The following is a 23,260-nucleotide window of genomic DNA, read 5'->3' on the forward strand; positions in this document are numbered from 1 at the left end:
CCACTTCGATTGACACGCACGCACTCGATTTTGGTCCACTTCACCACATATAAATGCATCTTCTCACTTTCATTTGTTGCACACGTAAAATACTTCTAACCTATATAAATTTCTCATCTTACTCTCACTCGTTATTAGGACGGTTAGTCCCACTCACATTTGAAGTGGATTTGTAACCCAATATACAGTAGATAATGTCGAGTTCAGGTGCCAGACCAACTTACCCGACCAACCTGTACTTTAATATATAATGTATATGTTCATAAAAATTATTATAAAAATATGAAAATACTAAATATTATGTTTGAGAGAAAAAAAAATTATTTTATTCTAACTAGGTCGACTATGGTTAGGTTGAAAAATTTAAAGCATAGGTAAAATTCAAATTAAAATGTTTAAATCCACAAATAATTAGAGTAGAACTTAAATATATCTCATCTAACTATCTTACGCATTGTCGTTTCTACTCATTGCACAAATCAAATTCATATGACTATTACCTACTGCGTTCAAAAATCATAATTTTATGTAATCTTTTCATATATTTAAAAATAATCAAAATTTTCTATTTACCAATTAGACCTCTCTTTTCACTAAAATACTAGTGAAAGGACCCGTGCTACGCACGGAAAAAGTTACATACAAAACAACATAATTTTAAACCAAATATATGGAAGGAATTACATGAAATCAATTTAAAAACATCTAACATAGCTTGAAACACAACAGTATCACATAAAAAATGTAAAACTACTTGAAATGACATCAAGAAATATTGTTAAAAATCTCCCTGAGTACTACATTTATTGTACTATCCTTGGGCATGGTACCATTATTCTGAATCAGCACTCTAAGGCATTTCTTTGATTTTACTCGAGATAGTGCAATATACAGTTGTCCACGTGTAAAAATGGGGATCGACAAAAATAGCCCAACAACACCCAAAGTCTGTCCTTGCGCCTTATTTATAGTCATTGCGAATTAAACAATCAAAGGGAATTGTCTGCTTCTGAACCTAAAAGGGAGTGTGTCATTATTTGGTATCATGTCCATGCATGGAATGAGCACAACTCGGCCTGTCTGGTCCCCCGTCAATATAATGTACTCAATTACATGATTACCTAAATGACGAACCTGTATTTTCGTGCCATTGCACAACCCATTAGACTGATCAATGTTCCGAAGCAACATAACTGGTACACCTTCCTTCAAGCATATTTGGTGTAGAGGTAACCCTGAACAATTAATCGCATTCAAAATGTAAGAATCGCGAATTAATTAACCGATTAATTAACGTAAAATAATAATACATTAATTGCCCAGAATAGGTCCAAAATTTTAGAATATTAATTGGAAAATATAAATATGATTTTTGGACTCATTAGATTTTTCTAAGTTGGAAAATGTTATTTTCTTCGAAAAATTGCGTAAAAACGCATACCGGTAAATTAACCGGCAGTACCGACTTAACTCTGTCCGGTACTATGTGAAAATAATTAAAAACAGTAGAAAACTTTAGAAAAATATTTAAAATTGAAAACTAGACACTAATTTTAAAGGTTTGACCCAACGAGCTAAAAACGCTAACAGGTTGGACCGGGCCCAAGTTGGACCCAAGTCCAACATTATATAAGTCCCTTAAGTGGCCAATTCAGCCACTTTAACACAACACAAGCAGCAACAACGTTGAAGTGAAGAGAGGAGAGGGGAGGGTTTCATTCACTATTCATCTTCTCCTTCTTTCTCTTATAACTTGAGCTACAGAGCTCCGATTTGCATGCCGTCAGTTACTACGCAAAGCTCTTGTCGAGCCCGTCACTTCTAGTTTGGTATTGTGGTAAGCTTTTAACTTATCTTTGTCCAGTTTACTGCCCTAAGAATTTCGAGTTTGGGGATTTTGGTTTGAGTGAAATCTTGTATTTTTAGGTGTTTAGGTACACTTTAGCACTTGATTCCTATTGGGTTTAGACTCAATCAATATTAGGTGAGCTTGAATTGGTGTTGTATGAAGAATGTTGGTGATTTGAATAGCTTAGAAGTGGATTTGGTGGCTTGAGGAATTGTAGAAGCTTGATTTGTACTCAATCTTGGGCTTTTGTGCATATTGGGAATCGGCCAAGGTATGGTTTTGGTTTTTTCTATGTAGTATATAATATTTCTGGACACTTAGACTAAAGACCCATAGGATAGGTTTTGGATTGATATGGTTGTTGATATTGGTTGGTTGATGATGTATGATGAATTGATATTATTAGTGTTGTTAAATAATGAGGTTGAAGCATGATGTATGATGAATTTGAATGAATGTATATTGTTGATTGTTGATATAAAGCATGAATGAGAATTGATGATGAAGATTGAAAGTGATAGAATGATGATTGGTGAATGTGTTGGTGGAGGTTTGATTTTAGTGATTATATACTTGATGTTTGATGGTTGAGAATGATGTAATGTGAAGGAAAACTTGGTATAAATTGGTGGAATGTGACATAAAGGGTAGATTTTGATGTAAATTGGAGTTGGAAGGACTTTAGTTTGATTTTGTTGAGTATTGTGGAAAATTGAGATTTTGTGAACTTTTGGTAAGATTGAAATTTTGGTGAACTTCCATGAATCATATCTTGAACTACCATACTTCAATGTATTTTATATCAAATGAAAGGGGGATTGAACAAGCTTTAAAATGGTTTAAATTTTGTGAAAATCCGAATTTGGTAGAAAAAGATATGATTGTGGAAAGTTTGGTGTCAAAATCTGAAATTCTGCAACATTGCAGAATTTTGTGATTTCTGGTTTGTGTGCGCATGCACAACCTTGTGCATATGCACACACAGGGAAAAGCCTTCTGTTGAGAGCGCTAGCACAACCTGTGCACGCACATAACCAATGAAGTATTACAACCTGTGCGCACTCACACGTTGGAAGGTGCGTTCTGTTGGGGGCGCTAGCATGCCTTGTGCAAGCGAACAGAATTGCAAAATTTGGTATCTGTGCGTACGCACACATTTTAAAATCTCCCTGGGCATGCGCACGCACACCCCTGTGCGTACGCACATGCCCTGTTTTCCAATTAAAACTTTGTTTTCAACTATTTCACCTTTCCAACGAGCTTGTAAACTTCTGTGACACCTTTTTAAGATTGTTGGGCTTATTTTTGGATATCAAAATATGGAAAAAGTCTTAAGTGGAATTAATTGGTAGTTATTTCGAAAGGTTAGCGAACGGAGGCTTAGGTTTCTGGTGTACTGAGGATGGATTTGGTCGAGAGAGAAGGAAGAGTAATGAATTGATGATTATTGAAAGTAAATTGAGAAAGTGACGAACTACTGTGTTCGGAATGGAAATGTTGAATTGTCAATGGTTGAGATGAGTCAAGGAATCGGAATGAAATGATGAATCCATGATATACTGAAAATATTGTTTTATACTAAGATTGTTGAGACGCTATGCGCCCGGCAAGGACGGCGGTGGGATCCCGCCTGTCGAGGTAGCGGCGGTGGCGTAAGGGCGGTGGTTCGTCCCATTTGCGTTGAGATGTGAGGTCCGTGGCAAGAGTATCCCGCTCGCATCCCTTCGAATCAATAGAGTGTGCAGGCACAAAATCCTGGACAGTGTTCCGAGCACCATATCTCGGGGGATCCCAATGATGATTCCGAAGGGCGACATCTCCATGGAGATGTGTCGGGTTGGCAGTTGAACCGACAATTTGATATCACAGTCAATAGGACAGACATTCATCATGTGCATCTTCTATTTGTTTGTATGCTTTTCCGACTTGTAATTGTTTGCCTATTTGTATAACATGTCTAATTGCCTACTTGAATTAATTGTTTGCCTACTTGAGCTATATCTTTCATCGAGCTTCTAGAATATATTATTTCTTTCTATATATTATATGTATGAGCTTAGAACTGTCATAACCTTTGATTAATCTTTGCTTTACGACGCGAGGTAAGGCTTATGGTAATTAGGGTGTTACACAAAACATCAGGTGAAAATGTGTCTAACTCAGACTCCATATTACCTTCTTCAACACATAGAGAATCAGAACTAAGATAAACTTTCTGTTCTCCAGGTAGTCGACTCATAATACTGTTGTTCACCTCATTTACAACTTCTAATGTGGGAGCAAGAATCGAACGTTTCTTGAAGTAATCAGTGTGGTTCAAGTTAGAAACAATATTTGGATAGACAAAATGTACCAACTCTGTAAAACCATCTTCAGTATCATTTATGAGCATGTCATCCGGAATTAAAACTTTTGATTCACCATCTGTAGAATCACCGGTGAATCCATCACCAATCTGGATAAGCCACTTGGCAAATTCGTTAACTTCACTATTATCTTCGGAAATATCAGAAGATGCTAAACGCATATTCCTTGTTAAATTAAAGACTGAGCAATGATCCCAGAGGTAAGATGAATTAATGGAAGCTTGAACAATATCTTGACGTGATCCCATCGGTATGACTGGAAGAATATGTCGAAAGTCACCACCTAGTACAACAACCTTACCTGCAAAAGCCATGTTCGGCTTGTAAGATCATTCATATCTTAGGATATCCTTCAGTGACTTGTCCAATGCCTTATAATAGTATTTGTTCAACATTGGAGCTTCATCCCATATAATCAAACTAGCTATGGAAACCAACTTAGCAAGAGATGAACCTTGTTTAATGTTGCAAACTGAATCCTCGTTAATGTTTAGAGGTATCTTAAAGTTTGAATGAGTAGTGCGTTCATTGGGGAGAAGTAGTGAAGCAATACCACTTAATGCAACATTTAGAACAATCTTTCCCTCATACCTTAATGAAGCAGAAAGCGTACGCCAAAGGAATGTCTTGCCAGTACCACCATACACATAAACAAAGTAAATCTGCCACGATCCATGTTCACAGCATCAAGTATTGTATGATATGCATAGCTCTCTTCATTATTCATAGATTGCAAAGCATCATTCAACTCTTGATGGAGTAAAATTCTATCAAAATTCAACTCATCCATTATCAACCGATCCTCAATACCATCAATCGCTTGTATATCGGGATAAGGCAACGTAGAAAATTCTTTCAAAGATCTACCATTAGCTTGTAATCATTCCTCAAGTTTCATCAATGTTAAGTTTAAAATCTGATCATCAGCTAATACTAAATCTATAAAATTTATAACAAAATGGTAATCACCGAAGAAGAAAACCAAGAAAAGTTAACACAACTGCATAATTATATGAGATAGTGATAAATAATAGTGTAAAAAAATAAACACAAACCATCAGAATGGTGAATCCTTCTCTGCAAGTATAGTATGTCTTCGGATAATTGCTGATAGCATGACTACCAAACTACTTCAGGGCAAGATATGTTATTAGATATAAGAAGAATAACAAAGAGATCACGAACATACGAACCAGATGCCCATGAACTTGCTTCCAAAATAGCATCAATAAACTCCTTGTCATCTTGAAGAAGACCTAATGCATAACATGCTTCTTTGAATGTGTCATAAACAACACCTTCGACGGTCCTAATATCAATGAAACTTCTGCATCCTTTCTGTATGTTAAGTAAAAGTCTCGAATAATAATCTTCACCATTCCCCCTAGGGACATGAGTTGACCGGCCAATAAAAAAACCCTGTTTTCGTGGGACCCAGATGGAAACATCATCTTTCCATACAAACTTGTTCGGGAACTCACTATAGGTCAAGGACCTGGCAAAGGGATACACATTATTAGCAAGGAACCATGCCAATAATTTGGTCAACTTTCCTTCTACACGATTCAGAACAACTTGAATATTATCATGATCTCTAAAAATTACAGGATGATCTTCAAGGAGGTGAAAAAGCAACCTAATAACAGCAGGTTCTTTAATTTGAATGTCATAACCAAATAATCTCCAAGCTGCCTCGCATGAGGATATATAACGACAGTCATAATAGTTTTTTTATTTCATCCACTACATGTCCAGACATTGAGTCCTCGGCAGATTGATAGAAAGAAGCAGTTACACGATCATTACCCTTGTGCACATATTTAAATAGATACTTGATAGCAGAAGTTTGGCATGTATACTCAACATTTATATGACAGCCATACCTCAGCAACAAATAATGATTGTATGGTACAATGAATGAATTATCAATGATAACATTCCTCTTTGTTAACGTTCGACCATTGTCTAGTCTCTTATACTTGGGGAACCCGACTTTATCAATAACAGTACGTGACCTAAATGGCTTAGGAAAAACTTTGAACAGTGGCCCTGTACCATGCACGGACTCTTTTTGTTATGTCGACTGCAAGGACCATGTACCATGAATCTCTCAACAGCAGCATACAACTTTGGTCTATGATGCTTATCAGGTATCTCAGCAGAAATAAACTTATCAATATCTTATGGAGACTTTGGCTTGTCTAGAGAATGAATGAATAACAATATGTGTGCATGGGGTAAACCCCTCTTCTGAAATTCAACAGTGCATACATCTGAAATAATTAGAAAAAAATAGAGTTAGAACAAATTTGACAATTTGTACGTATAACATGTAATAAAAATGAACTTCTAAAATATATCTTACATCCAACAATTTTGCCAAAAGGAATACTGCTTTTAAAATCTCTTATTAAATGATTAAGCTTAATCTTGAATATCCTTGATACAATATCTGGACGATCTTGGGGTGATAAAGAAGAACCGTGAAGCAATCTCTTAACCTCATCCCAGTCAGGATTGGAAGTAATTGTAATAAAGAAGCTAGGATATCCAGCATATTTGCAAATAGCAAAAGCATCCTTGCAGTTGTTAAACATGTACCTAGGACCACCGGTAAATGTGCTAGGAAGAATAATACACTGCCCAGTGGCAACGGTGTTAGCTTCGCCACTTACGAATGACTCATGTAAGGCCTTGTATCTTCAATCCTTAACTTTGGCTGGTTAAATCTAATAAAGCTCAATCGTTCAACCTCAACCATTGTATATGCATCAACCAAGAATTGTTGGAAAAGTCTAGCAGAATGTAACGAAATAGGAGAATCTTGAGACCTCATCTCCAAGTGATAGGCAAAGAACTCCCTCATGCTGATAGTTTTCCTCTTCTTTGAACCATCAATATTGTAATGAAAGGAAGTTTCAATTCCAACTCTATATCCGTCCTCCGCATATGGAAACAATAAAGGATACTGCAAAGCAAGGTATTGTGGGTGAAGAACATCAATCCTTTTTAACTGGCTAGAATGTGACTCAACTATTATATCCCTTTCCAAAGAGGACTCATCAATATCACCCAATATGATAACTGCAACCTCAGATACTGTTGGCAAATTATAACGCCTTCCATCACTATCCCTTCTTCTAATCAACTTAATTCTTATGTGAGGAGGATTAAAATCTTTAAACCGATCTCGAGCATATCGAAACGTCCTTGCTAATGGGTTGTGAATATCAAGCATAGTTTTAAGTTGAGCTACAATAACCCTTTCCACATCGGTGATATCATCAGATTGCCTATTTAATATTTATAACTGAATTAGACATATTTCGCTGCACAAAAAATACTTGTAGTATAAAATTATTAAAAAAGGTTAATAAAATTTAGAAAACTAAACTTACCGAACAGCTTTAATTCGATTCTCGACTTCATTATCAGTATCATATATATATATAGCTGAGAAAACTTTGGGATATTATTCACTAACGGAAGAAAGCTACCAATAGCATGGTAATTCTAACCGCTAAGTAAAAATGTCGGAGGGGCAGATCCATTGTTTATGTTGTTGTTCATTTTACCAGCCATGGATGTGAATGAAAACAAAGAATTGAATAGTCGAATTTTCTTCTTAAAGAACCTCGATGTCTCATCATGCTTAAAGTGAAGATTTTGTAAAATATCAGGAGCTGATTTAAGAATAGGCAATTCAACCTTTCCATCCATACAACAAAGACCAAAATGTGCTGTAGCATGCCCATTAGTTCTGGTTAACCTCTCTTTATCCCACATGTTGGCATTGCAAAATAGACAGCAAAAAATAGGATCACCCGCATCCCAATAATCTATAGAAGAATAACATGCAAAAATTTTATGCAGAAAATAGAAAAAAAAGTTAAAGAAACATATATATAAATTAATAAAAATAATCCTAAACAATTGTAAAGGGTAAGGCTATAAACCTTCCTCGTTTTCTTCAAGCTGATCATGATCAGAATGTTGAAAAACATGTCCTGTATATTATGAAAGAGATAAACAAATAAATAAGACCTCTAAAATATTTAAGGATTTTGTTATCATATGCCTTTAAGAAACACATTAATAATTTTTATAAACTTTTGTTCAAAATTATCCTCTAAAATTATTAGTGCTAAATCTGAAAACTAAAAATAATCAGAATGTTAATTGACCTTTTACATTATTTTTCTTTATTTCTTCTTCATATTTTCTTATACGTACAGATAAGAAAATTAAGAATGCAGTGGAGTACATCGTTTCTAGCATTTCCTATTCACATTGTAATTCCTCAACCTATCTAATTTACTTTCTTTGTTATATGCTCCTCTGTTTTAAAAAATTTTTAATTAATCTGTCTTATGATTTGATAAAGCAAACCAAAGATACACAGAAATACTATTTAAAAGCTAGAGATTCTTATCCATTTGTACTTGCTAAAAAATAGAGTTTTATAATTTTTTTGTTTAATTTGTTGAATGTACTCTCTCAATTTATCTACTCACACCTACCTTGTCTGTTATAGATGTTACATTGTAATAGTAAAAGAAGGGTAAAAAAATAAAAAAAATACATATGCTTGAGTGAAAAAATAATTTTACAAATAATATATAGATATTATGTTGTAACAGTGAAAGCAACAAAAAATTAAATATGCTTTAAGTCAAAAATTAAATTGACTTACTATTTTTAGAGAAAAATTTGAATAATGTGATTAAAATTTTAAAGCTTAATTTAGGCATGAAAATATGAGAGAGGATGATATTAATTCAGTAGACCAACTAATCCTTAAATGACACATGTATTTATAATTATCAAATACAATTAATGTTTCTAAGCTATGTCCTAAGGGAATAGAACAATAAAATCAAATATTTAATTAAGACATAATATATAAGCTATATAATAGAAAATAAAATCATTACCAATTGTATCCACTATATCTGATTCGGGTATGAAGGCATCATCTATAGCAATGTCATATCCATCAATGACTATATACATAGATATATTGTTACATAATAATTGTACCTTGTATATAAGTAAATAGCATTACTCTAAATAATTTGAAAAAATATAAAAGGTGTAAAATACCTTAGAAGTCATCTCGAACTTCTTGGGAAGAAATTTCAACTGAATAAGCTGCTGAATGATCGATGTCTAATTGGGATTCGTTAAACAAATTACGGGTAGTCCCAGCAAGATGAATCAACGTCTTTGAAGGTGGAATCAAAGGACGTTTGCTCCTAAATTCATACGGAATGAACAACTGAATCAATAGTAAAAAGAAACTCTTCAGAACAAAAATAAATATAATAATAACACATAAATGATGTGGGATAACTGCTTCAAAATAACTACATGAATAATTTTATGTCTGTTGAATATACATGTAACTTGTTTCAGCATCTAAATTGGCAGATGGAACCAAAATAGTCTCCGCATTGGCTCCGGGGTTAGAAATAACATTCTGCTTCAGAGAATGATTCTCCTTACCATGAGTTTGACCTCTACATGTATTAATGGATACAGCAGAATGTTGAGCTAATATGATATTTCAGTTAATAATTAAATAGAAAAAAATCACATATAGACGTAATTTAAATAAACATTAGTAAAAAAAATCAAATGGAATGAAATTTAAAAATCCAGACCATTAGTCTTGTCAGATAGAGGTGTTCTGTTTTGCCCATCACAAAGACAAACATCATAACGATGTATTGAAGTAGAGGCACCGTCATAATTCTGAGTGGATTGAAATATGTTTTTCTTGTCGCACAATATAGGTGAATGATTTGTTGTAGAATTCCTCTTCATAGGTAATATTTGGCTATAAGCAACTTTCATAAATTCAAAACATCCTATTAAATCGAAAGGCTAAATCGTAAGAAAATAAAAAGAGCACATAATGATTGTTTGTGATAAATTCGAAAAGAAGCATACTATCTAACCTTCAAATGCCACGTTTTTAGCCCTCTTCTGCCTTCTAATGAGACTCCTATTGAGCCTTGCAAGCTTAGGAGAAATCTGATAATATGTGTCTTCCATTTCTAACAAATATAAGTTTGCTAGATATATGATGAATACATTGGATGATAAAAATTTTAGAGAATCGTTAATGAATTCATTGAATATAGAAAATGATAGCTAATGAGGGGAACAAAAAAAAAAGAACTCAGACATACCAAACTAATAAGAAATTGAAATTACAATGACAACATATCACATAAAACTGAGATACACAACTGGAAATGGACTATAGAATGAAAGAAAGTGACAATAATATAGACATATAATATGTTTGTATAACCTCTCTAAATGGACCTCTATGGTTACGTTGCATGTGATAGCAATAATCAAGAAATACACGCCTAATGGATGGTGAATGGAGGAAAACACACAACCTAGCATGTAGGCTACAATTTATTGGTTATATTTAAATTGCATGAGTACAGTTAAATAAAGTGAAAAAAATAAAGTTAGAACAAATATTGAAGGGCATAATAATATATAAAAAGGCAAGAAATCAGCGTAAGCCATAATTATACAACAGAAGAAAAAATGATACCGCATAAAGGTGAATAGGTCAGTGGTAGAAAATGAAAATAACAATTAAATCCATAAAAAGGATCAAATAAGTTATTAAAGCTATAATGTAGCTAATGATCATCAAAATGTTAAAAAATTTATATAACCCATGCACCAACTATATATGGAACAACAACCAGTAAATACATTGAATGTATCAGCTTAAAAGTTATATCACGAGCTGGTCATTAAAAACTTGTAAAGCTTGATTGTAACATAAAGAATCCCAAAAATAAAAACAAAATAAAAAACTTAAATAGAATTAATAAGCACAGGAAGAATAATATAAATAAATGAACAGTGTATCTTACTTCAAGCACTTAACATTATAATTAATCATTACATTGATGGATGCATAATTTTTTTTACATAACTAGAGAAGCTTAAAAAAAATCATGTCTAGATACTTAGGTACCATGAAATCATAACATGGTACTTGCATATCTAACCATACAACCAAAATATTATGGGATTAAATCAATGACATGATATATTCATCAACTAAACAAAAATGACCTAACATGGACAATAAGGAAAAAAAAATTATCAAGGTTTAGAAATAGATAATGCTAAACAATACTTAGTTTTTTATAATCTCTGCATACATGACTCTCTCATCTTCTGCTGAAACCATGAACTTAAGCTTGCTACCTACACTTAATAAATTATTCCTAACAAATGCACGCCAAGCCCTGGTCATTAAAACTTCATAATATGACTTCTCTTTGTTTGTCCATCTGAGCACCATGTTGTAAGCATAGCCACCCTTCTGACACAATCTTACATAATCAAATTGAGAAGGAAATGCCTTCTTTGCAAACTCAGGAGGCAAAACCTGATGGAGAATTAATGATGATTAAAAAAATTGATAACAAAAAAGAGATAATTTAAAATGCTTAAATGAACGCTTTCTAAAGAACAGACTGGATATCATTGACATCAAGAACACACACATGGGAAACAAAGAAAGGCTGATATGGCTAGGGTTAGGGAGAAACTCAAAAAAAGTTGGCCGGTTGAGAGTAGCATCACATAGTGGATGGTTAGGGAGAAATACAACATGTTCATTGAAATTCTTTGAAAAAAAGTCATGGAATTTGATTGGTATAACAAAACCAATAAACTGATCTGATTCCATGGTGTATAATGGAATTTCCTGAACAACCTGATTGCCATTGTTAACAACGTCACATGGACTACTCTGGGCATGTTGATGAGATTGTTCTGTCTCCATCAAATTGCAATCAGGGGAAGGAGGTAGATTAGAAAGATTAGAGATCTTAGATTTTTTTTCTTTTTGAATGCAGCTATAACATTGCTCATAAAAATCTGGTCTTCATTGTCAGGCAATTTATCCTTACCCTTGTCAGTAACAGTAGCATGCAAATAACCTTTGTAGCTACGTTTCAAGGCAACCATCCTTAACATCAAGTCATCCCTCACACTAAGAATATAAAAGAACTTTCTGCAAACATATGTTATCTTCAAAGAACCTCCGAATCCAATACCATATATCTCAATGATATTCTGCATTCCATCTATAATGTAAGCACTAGATTCACCCCTAAGGATACGCAACTCAACTTGATTGTCATGTTCATCAAATAGAATAATGGTATCATAAAAAAAATTCTTGTATTCTCTATAAAAAAGGCTTGGAATCCCATGCAGTGACTACAAACATAAAATTTAAAAACAATCACTAAAGAGCTGAAAAACAACTTTTAAAACAAAAGTCTAAATAAATCATAAATGCAACTGAATCAAGTAAAGGTCTCATTAAAGGGGATTCAATTACCGAAAAGGGGTCGATGTTCAAGTAGAATCCTCTAGCATGCAATTCTTGGATAGGTGCCACATTGGTGTTAGCCATTGACACAATGCTTACTACTGGAAGAATTGGAAATGAGCAAAGTAATAGAAAGAAAACTTGGTGCAGAACAATAAATGAAATAAAAAATAGTAATGCAGATCAGTAATAAATAGGATTGTTTCAAAGCAAACTTTACTGCTTATGCCAAAGTAAAATGGATAATAATGTTACATATTTTGAAGTGTAGAAAACTTATATGGATTTATATTGTGAAGGAAACCGACTGAATTCACGTTAACTTGTAAGGGACACCAAAGGTTTTTTAAATAAACTCATAAAACTAAAGAAAACTATATTTGTATACAGAAAGCGTAAATTTCACCAAGCAAAATGATTGAGTAAATAACACTGCAAATAAAACATGATTATATCTATTTGATATCATGAACATGCATAATACTTAGACCTAAGATAACTACTTGATTCTGAAAAATGTGAATTGTAATAATAAAAAAATGCAAGACTTCATTATCCTTTATTGCACTCAATGTAAAATTACTGGTGGATTATCTGTTACAGCAAATAAGCATTATGTTAAGTTTAGAAATTACTACTGGTCAGAACTCCAATTGGTTAGAAGCACATCAGAAGAGGTAATGATTGGCATAAAGTAGTGCAAAAATCAATTGAATTTGAAAAGGCTGGGAAGTTCAACAAAAGAGCAAGATAAGATTTATGAATAAATAAATGTTAAAAAAAGATAATATTACTTAATAAAAAGGATTTAAAAATATTGACGCATAAATATAATGAACTCCAACATGTCATCTAAAAATGTTGTATTAAACTTTTACTCATGTAATACTAATAGTCAGAGTTATTTGTGATGTGAAAAATATATTAACTATAATAACTGCTATCTAAAAATAAATATACCTTATTAAGAAAATTAAAAATAGAGAGTGAACTCATTAGAGTTCCAACTTGAACATTAACCAAAACTATTTTATACAAAAAACTATGTTTTGGATAAAATCAAGGTGAATTTCTCTTAAATATAAAGATTAGGTAATGTGGTAAAGCTACATGTAAAAAAAAATGTATTTCATTGTAACTGTGCATTATAAACACATGTTAATGTGATAAAATGTATATAACGAAATTGAATGCAAAATCATAGACTGCAACAAAAACACTTATATGAAAAGGTATATAAGAATATAAGAATAAAACAAAAAAATACTCATAAAGCTAAGAATAAACTAATAAAACTATAGAAAGATGTGACATGTACGAATAAATGGGTAAGTTCAAAGGAATACACAAAATGGAGTTTTATTATCTACATAAAGTAAAAACTAATATCACTCCTCTAATCAAGGTAACGTGCAAAAATGAAAAAAAAAAAGACAAAAGTAAAATATTTGTCAAACATCATAATAATCATGTAAGTGGATAAAGCATATAATTGTTAATTTTGTGGTCTAAATATAATAAGAGTAAAAGTTATTAATATATTAAAGCACTGAGAGGTTTAACTACTATAAAATATTTGCATAAGAAAAATTAATAACAGTTATTTAGGATTGATAGAAAATCAAATCAATGCTATAGAAATGAGAGATAAACATGTATAATCTTATAATCATTAAACATAGATAAACTTAATAATTTCATTTCAAGAAAGTACTCATAAATAAGACCTCCACTGAAATGAATACCTTTAAAAAAAATCATTATACCTCAGAAAGAACCCATTAACTATTTTACATTCATAAGGACATAAATTACACTTGAAGAAATACATAAATGGTTGTCACTCATAGACCTTTCAATGTCAAAGAATCTTTTGTTCATGTGTAAATGGTTTAATTATTCTGTTGGTCCCTATAGTTTTGCGAAATTTTTAATTAGGTCCGTATACTTTTTTTCCTTTTAATTGAGTCCTTGCACCAAATTTTTATTTTTAATTGAGTCCCTATACTTTTTTTCCTTTTATTTGAGTCCTTACACCAAATTTTTTTTTAGTTGGGTCCCTATACAATTAAGCTAATTACTACCAAGAGGGACCTAATTGAAAAAAAAAATTGGTGCAGGGACCCGATTAAAAAGAAAAAAAGTATAGGGACCTATTTGAAAATTTCACGAAATTATAGGGACCAACAGAGTAATTAAACCTGCGTAAATTATAAAGTCATAAAACACAATGGTAAACATATATGGCTCAGAAAGAGCATGAAAAATTTTACATATGAGATTAAGGTATCGCAATATAGTGATAGAACAATTTATATCATTAGCTGCTAACTTAATTTTAATTAACAGGAAAATCGGGACAACTTATAACCAAAATACATGAGAGAGAGAGAGAGAGAGAGAGAGAGAGAGAGAGAATTTAAACAAAAAATAAATAACAATATACATATCAAAATTCGGTAACAAACTTAGTCTAAGATGCAAAACATGATAAAAAAAACACAATAAATAAACACTGAAAAGAAAATTACAACTACATAAGTAGACTATTACAAATTAAGTAAACTGGTAGATCTAAAAGCATTTTAAGTATAACAGAAAATTTGAGCAGAGTACCACTCTTGAAACCATATATGGTGGCGGTGGCAGAATCCTTCTGTTCACAGCCTGAGTCGAGCTATCCGACCTGGGATGATTGGCAACAAAGCAACCGACCTCTTCAAATCAGGCTACCTGACCTCTTCTCAAAGAGGTCGGCCAAATCGACAGGAAAGCCCAATAAAGGGCCCAAATAGAGGAACATGACCCAAATCCAAAGGCAGTCCAAGCCTAAAGAGATAAAGGCGATTCCCTTGAAGATAAGCTGACCCCATCCAAAGATAAGATAAGATAAGATAACTAACTTATCTTATCGGAAAGGTCAGCCCACACTACTATAAATACACTGGAGCACCCAGGTATATCTCATACTCTGATTCTACAATAAACCTGCTTAATATCCGTGCTAACTTAAGCATCGGAGTCTCTTGCAGGTACCCCCCACCCTCCGGTGACCAAGGATCAGAAGTCAGCCAACAAGTCGGACACAACAGCTCCGGCCGCCACCAGCCAGCCAAACATGTCATCTCCGACCAGTACAGAAGATCTCATCCGAGATCGACCTACAGTTTCAGGTAACCCTCGAAACATTGGCGCCGTTGCCGCGGAACCTGGAAGTCATCTCATCACCATGGCGGACAAACAGGATAACGACCACAACTCAAATTTAGAGGACAGAACGCCGCACAAAAACACGGGTGCCACACCAAAAGACACTCCAGAATCTAACGGAGACAAAAACTCATCACATCCGGGAGTAATAGAAGCACTTCAAGATCGCCTAAAGCAACTCGAAAAAGAAAGCTAGTACCAGCAAGAAGTCGGCAAGGATCTACAAAGAGAGGTAAGGCGACGTCGAGAATTAGAAGATAAACTTCTACAATTTGAAGCCGATCTCAAAGCAAAGACTACCCGGACAACCCCTGAAGACAACTCTCGCAAAGATCAGGATCCATTCATTAGGGAAATCATGAAGACTAAAATCCCTAAAGACTTCAAACTTCTGGATATGACTTTGTATGATGGCACTACAGATCCCAACCATCACCTCAGCAACTTCAGAAGCAGAATGTACCTCACCGACGCCTCAGACGCCATTCGCTGCAAAGCTTTTCCAACGACTCTCACGAAGACAGAAATTAGATGGTTCGACAACCTACCTCCAAAGTCCATCTCCAACTTTGACGACCTGGCCAAAAAATTCTTGGCCAGATTCTCCATCCAAAAAGACAAGGCTAAGCACGCCCCCAGTCTACTAGGTATCAAGCAAGGAGATCGGGAAAGTCTCCGCAACTACATAGAAAGATTCATCAAAACGTGTCTAGACATACAAAGCTTACCAACAGAGGCTGCCGTCATGGGCCTCATCAACGGCCTACGAGAAGGACCCTTCAGCCAATCTATATCAAAAAAATATCCCACATCCCTAGATGAGGTACAAGAGCGGGCTGAGAAGTACATTAACATGGAAGAAAATTCTCGACTTGGAGAAGCCTCGAAATCCGGTTTCACCTACCGAGATAAAGATAAAGAATCCAAGAAGAAGGAAGATCGAACAGGCGAAAAAATTAAAAAGTATCATAATTACACCCCTCTTCGGGTGTCCCTTGTGGATATTTACAAAGAAGTCTGTAACACAGAAAAGATACCCCCAGCTCGACCACTCAAAGGCAAAAAAGAAGGAGAAAATCGGAACGGATACTGTGAATATCATCGGGTCCGAGGACATTCCACCAACGAGTGCTTCGACTTAAAAAACATCATAGAAAAGTTAGTAAGGGAAGGAAAACTAAATCGGTATCTAGCCACCCGAGATGATGAACAAAGAAAAAGACGAAGAGATGAAGACGTCGGACGAGCTGAGCGATCACCTCGTACGCCAGAAAGACATGTCCATATGATACACGAAGGATTTGCAGGAGGTGGAATCTCCAAATCATCCTGCAAAAGATATCTCAAAGAAGTATATCATGTCGAAGGGAAGGAGGAAGCACCCGACATCCCTGCAATCACGTTCACCAAAGAAGACGCATCCGGTATCATCTCAGGACACAACGATCCCATGGTCATCACCATCATACTGGCAAACGCCAATCTCCACCGCACATTAAAAGACCAAGGGAGTTCTGCCGACATCTTATTCAAAACTGCCTTCGACAAACTCAGCTTAGAAGAAAAGGAGCTTAGAGCATACCCGAACAGCCTGTTCGGACTGGGAGATACCCCAGTACAACCACTGGGATACATGTCACTACATACAACCTTCGGAAAAGGGAACCAATCCAGAACACTCAAGATAGACTACATTGTGGTCGACGTGAGTTCAGCCTACAATGCCCTAATAGGTCGGACAACACTAAATCAACTCGGCGCAATAGTCTCGACTCCACATCTATGCATGAAATTCCCAACTACAGAAAGGATAGCTACGATAAAAGCAGATCAAAAGATGGCATGCCGCTGTTATAATGAAAGTCTAAACCTCAGAGGTAGAGGAGAAGAGTTCCATACAATTGAGCTTGGTGGAGTTCAGAGACGTGAAGAACTCCGTCCACAACCCAAAGGAGAAATAGAGAAAGTTCAGATCGGGGATACCTCGGACAAAACAACTAATATTGGCACGATCCTGAAGGGATACGCAAAAGAATTACTAGTACAGTTCTTACGAGATAATGTCGATCTCTTCGCATAGAAATCCGCAGACATGCCAGGCATAGACCCCAAGTTAATGAGTCACAAGTTGGCGGTCTATCCAGGATCTCGGCCGGTACAGCAGAGACGAAGAAAACTTGGGCCAGAACGATCCCAAGCTGTGGAAGAACAAGTACAAGCACTACTGGAGGCAAGATTCATAAGAGAAGTCAAGTACCCACTATGGCTAGCTAACGTCGTCTTGGTGAAAAAATCAAATGGGAAGTGGCGAATGTGCACCGACTACACCGACCTCAACAAAGCCTGTCCCAAAGATCCTTACCCACTCCCAAGTATCGACGCCTTGGTAGATGCTTCCTCCGGATATAGATACCTCTCATTTATGGATGCATATTCCGGATACAACCAAATTTCCATGTATCCACCAGATCAAGAAAAGACATCGTTTTTTACGCCAAAAGCAAATTACTGCTACATTGTGATGCCTTTCGGTCTCAAAAATGCGGGAGCTACTTATCAAAGGCTAATGAATAAAGTCTTTTCAGATCATATCGGAAAAATCATGGAAGTCTACGTGGACGACATGTTAATAAAGACACAAAGCGAAGAAACATTATTGTCCGACCTAGCCTAAGTGTTCGACACTATAAGGAAGCATGACATGCGACTCAATCCCACAAAGTGCACCTTTGCAGTAGAAGCGGGCAAATTCTTATGTTTCATGCTCACACAAAGAGGAATTGAAGCAAATCCAGACAAATGCCAAGCTATACTCAACATGAAGAGCCCAACTTGTGTCAGAGAGGTACAACAACTTAACGGGAGATTGGCAGCCTTATCCAGATTCTTAGCAGGATCAGCGATAAAATCTCTCCCCTTCTATGCCACTTTAAGGAAAGGAAAGAAGTCCGAATGGACAACAGAATGCGAGCAAGCCTTCCAGGATTTCAAAAACTTCTTGGGACGACCACCTATCCTAGCTCGACCACGAGAGGAAGAACCACTCGTATTATACCTTGCAGTAGGAAGTCAGGTAGTAGCCTCAGCACTGGTTCGAGAGGACGACAAAGGGCAACAGCCTGTATGTTTCATCAGTAAAGCGCTGCAGGGATCCGAGATGAACTACCAAAAAATAGAAAAGTTCGCCTACACTCTCATACTGACATCTCGACGACTTCGCCCGTACTTCCAGGCCCACACCATTAAGGTTCGGACTGACCAGCCCATAAAGGGAATACTGTAGAAAACAGATCTAGCAGGCAGAATTTTACAATGGGCAGTCGAGTTGTCCGAATTCGACCTCCAATATGAAGCTCGGACAGCCATCAAATCACAATACTTGGACGACTTCATTGCAGAATTCACAGATACCCTGAAAACCCCCACAGAAAGGAATCTCTACGTGGACGGGTCTTCAAATAAGACTGGAAGCGGCGCAGGTGTGATAATAGAAAGCAACCAAGGAACCCAAGTTGAGCTTTCCCTCAAATTTGGGTTCCCGGCCTCAAACAACCAGGCAGAATATGAAGCGTTACTAGCTGGTTTGAAGCTGGCTAAGGAGGTTGGAGCTCAAAAACTCAACATCTTCAGCGACTCATAAGTAGTCACCTCACAGATAACAGGGAGTTACCAAGCCAAAGATCCCACCATGAAAAAGTATTTGGATATAACCAAAGAACAGCTCGGACAACTTAGGGAATATAGGATCTGCCACATACCCGCGAACAAAACGCCCGAGCTGATGCACTCTCAAAGCTAGCCAACACCAAACAGGGGGCAACAATAGAAGCCTCATCCAGGAAATGCTACAGAACCCGTCAATCTCGGAAGCAGAAAAAGTCATAGCTATAACAAGTCAGGATCAAGGATGGATGACCCCCATAATTAATTACCTCAAAAAAGAAACACTCCCCACAAATGAGAAGGAAGCAAAGAGGTTAAAACGGGAGGCTCAGTACTACACCATCATAAACAACACCCTATACAAAAGAGGAATTTCAATACCATTGTTAAAATGTGTGCCGACCTCTAACACAAGGGAAGTTTTAGAGGAAGTACACAACGGTATTTGTGGCAATCATCTCGGAGCACAAGCGCTCACTAAAAAGGTACTTTGGGTGGGATTTTACTGGCCAACTCTACAAAAGGAAGCTACAGAATTTGTAAAGACATGTCCCCCATGCCAGAAACATGCCAACTTTCACATCGCCCCGCCAGAAGAGCTCATCAGCTTAACTTTGCCTTGGCCATTTGCAAAATGGGGACTTGATCTTCTCGGACCCTTTCCCCAGGGATCAGGACAAGTCAAATTCCTCATAGTCGGAGTAGACTATTTCACAAAGTGGATTGAGGCAGAGCCCCTAGCCAATGCCACTACTCAAAGAAGCCGGAAATTCCTATATAGGAACATTGTCACAAGGTTCGGGGTTCCATATTACATCACCACAGACAATGGCACTCAATTCACAGATGCAGGCTTCAGGAAATTAGTAGCCGACTTGAACATAAAGCACCAGTTCACCTCCGTCGAACATCCTCAAGCCAACGGGCAAGCCGAAGCTGCCAACAAAGTCATATTGGCTGGGTTGAAACGAAAACTGTGCAAATCCCTGGAAAGAGGTCTGGCCAACCCTATAAAAGAGGAATTGCTATAACTTAGAAGAGATCGACCTAACGAAGTCGGTCTCCTACAAAAATAAGTTATATAAGTAATCCCTGAAAGAGACCTGACAAAGGTTCATGAAAGAGGATTACAAAAATAACTTAGAAGAGATCGACATAAAGAAGTCGGTCTCCTACAAAGACAAGTTATAAAAGTAATCCCTGAAAGAGACCTGACAAAGATCCAAGAAAGAGGATTACAAAAATAACTTGGAAAAGATCGACCTAACGAAGTCGGTCTCCTACCAAGACAAGTTATAAAAGTAATCCCTGAAAGAGACCTGACAAAGGTCCAAGAAAGAGGAATACAAAAATAACTTGGAAAAAGACGACGCAAAGAAGTCGATCTCCTGCAATTAACAAAGTTATAAAAGTAATCCCTGAAAGAGACCTGACAAAGGTCCAAGAAAGAGGATTACAAAAATAACTTAGAAAAAGATGACGTAAAGAAGTCGACCTCTCACAAACATGTTATAAAAGTAGTCCCTGAAAGAGACCTAGCAAAGGTCTAAGAAAGAGGACTACAAAGCTAACTAAGACGAGGACCAACGTAAAGAAATCGGCTATGGATTGCTAGAAATACAAGCAAGAGCAAGAAAATCGAGAAACAAGTTGGACCCGCCCATTCACGACCCCAAAGGAGTCAACCCACAAGCAACAGGTGCAAAGCGATCCAAAGAGGCCGAGAAGCAAGGCTCCAACATCTCCAAAAAGTGCTAAGACAAGCGCAAACGAGCAGGATATAAAATACAATATTATAACGAGCTTCAGGGTCAGCCCCAAAAGCTTGAAAACTACTTGTTATTTTTCAAAAATAAAAGTTGCTAAACAAGCAACCCAAAAGAATATCCACAGTCGAGCAAAATATTCAAACTACAAAAAAAGAGTTCAGAAGCCCACAAGCCGGGCTATTCACACAAAATATCCAAGAGAAATCAGCAAAGATCGGGAGCCTTTTCAGCATCAGTACAAGGAGAAGGAAGGCGAGTCTGAATAGGCACAGCATCCACGGTTCCATCATCCCGGTTCAGAATCTGGCAATCCAGATCAGACACAACTGGAGGAACTGAAGAGGTTGACACTTTGACAAAAGACACAGGGGGAGGTTCAACATTATCATCATCCTGGTCATCAGGGACAATCTTACCATCCCTCACAACATTATCCAGGCTGAAAAGAGTAAGGTCGGCCTCGGGAGCAGTAATCTGAACCTGCTCCTTCAGGTTCTCATAGGCAGCAGTTACGCTGCCAACAAGATGACCATGGAGCTCAGAGTAATTAGCTCGGGCATTCTCCAACTCCTCCCTCAGGCGCACCACCTCCCGATAAGACGTAACATAACCGTCCTTATGCCTCAATGTCATGTCCTCGGCCAACCGCACAGAAGCCGCCAGAGCAAGGGAACTCGCCTTTTCGTTCTTCAGATCCTTCTCCAACTTGGCTACCTTTACCTCATGCTCTTCCTTCAGGCCCTTCATCCGGTTGAACTCTTGTTTAGCCTCCTCCATAAATTCTTTGGTAGCATGGAGAGGAAGATTCTGAGCAATTTGATACAGGGCAACCCCCATATATGCCATTTTAACACTATTTCGAGTCATAAAATCCAGATGGCGAAGGATTGACACATCATCCATGGGGAGGGTACCGTAGGGACCGATTTGCTGATCTACGAACTCGATTGCATTAAAATTAGGGGCGTCAAGGTTAAAGGCCTCAATTATTTTCTGTTTCTTGTTGGGAGGAGCACCAGAAGTAATGGCAGAAGTCTGTGGAGGATCAGTCAAACGAACTCGAGGAGTGGGGATCACCTTCCTTGGCCTAGGAGAACTCGGCACAGGTGGCTTCACTGGAACTTGAGAAGATCCCTCTCCGGCCGCCTTGGCCGAGATGTTTTGAGCAGCAGCAGCCTTCTTCGCCTTCTTGTAGGCCTTCATGGAATCATTGTTTTTTGACATCTCTGAAAATACAGAATCAACCATAATGATGAGTTACAACATAGGAGAAGAAAAACTAAGAAACAAGTATAGAAACAAGTCAGACAGTACCCAAAGCAGTTCAAACCAAAGATGGATCACTCAAGAATCTTTTTGTATCCAGATGGGGTGGTTCCCCTCACAAATCTTCAAGAACAACTACAAAAGCCCGCTCAACCTCACTAAGCATCTCCCATGTATAACGTGGCACTCTCACATTCTTTTGCCACTCTAGAGGAAAAGCAGGCTCGCCATTCTCATCAAGAAAAAAGGCGCGGACCCCCTCAACAGCATGGACTCGGAAGAAATAATTCTTAAAATCTTTAAAAGACTCATCATACATGGCAAAAACTTTATGCCCCTGGGCCGATCTGAAATAAACCCAAGAAGCTTTCTTTTTGGAAGAACCTCCAGGCTTGGCCAAGACAAAAAGATAGAGGAAAAGAGTTTGAGAAGGTGTTATGCCTAACTCTTGGCAAAGCAGTTGAAATATCTTGATAAAACCCTAGGAATTTGGATGAAGCTGGGATGGAGCAATGTTACATGACCACGACAAGTCGATCTCGAAAGCAGTAAAAGAAAAAGTAACGTCCAACTGGCTAAAGAAATATTCATAGGCGTAGAAGAAGGGACGCTCCCCCTCGATGAAAGTAGGAAAACAAGCCCTCTCATCAGAGTCAGGAGCTACAAGCTCATAATCCCTCTCCCGAGCACTGGTACCACAAATCCTATGATGTTTTCTCAGCTCTACACAAAATTCAGCATCCACGACAGA

At 36.7% G+C, this 23,260-nt stretch overlaps 1 protein-coding gene across 1 annotated transcript; it reads right to left on the bottom strand.

The window, feature by feature from the left end:
• LOC107606985 lies at positions 982-4,529 on the bottom strand. Its single transcript, XM_016308980.1, has 2 exons — positions 4,025-4,529; positions 982-1,235 (listed from the first exon to the last, which is right to left on the bottom strand). The coding sequence occupies exons 1-2, from the start codon at positions 4,527-4,529 to the stop codon at positions 982-984; spliced, it is 759 nt and encodes a 252-aa protein (XP_016164466.1).

Source organism: Arachis ipaensis, chromosome B07 (assembly GCF_000816755.2).
Source record: "Arachis ipaensis cultivar K30076 chromosome B07, Araip1.1, whole genome shotgun sequence".
In the NCBI taxonomy this organism is placed as follows: domain Eukaryota; kingdom Viridiplantae; phylum Streptophyta; class Magnoliopsida; order Fabales; family Fabaceae; genus Arachis; species Arachis ipaensis.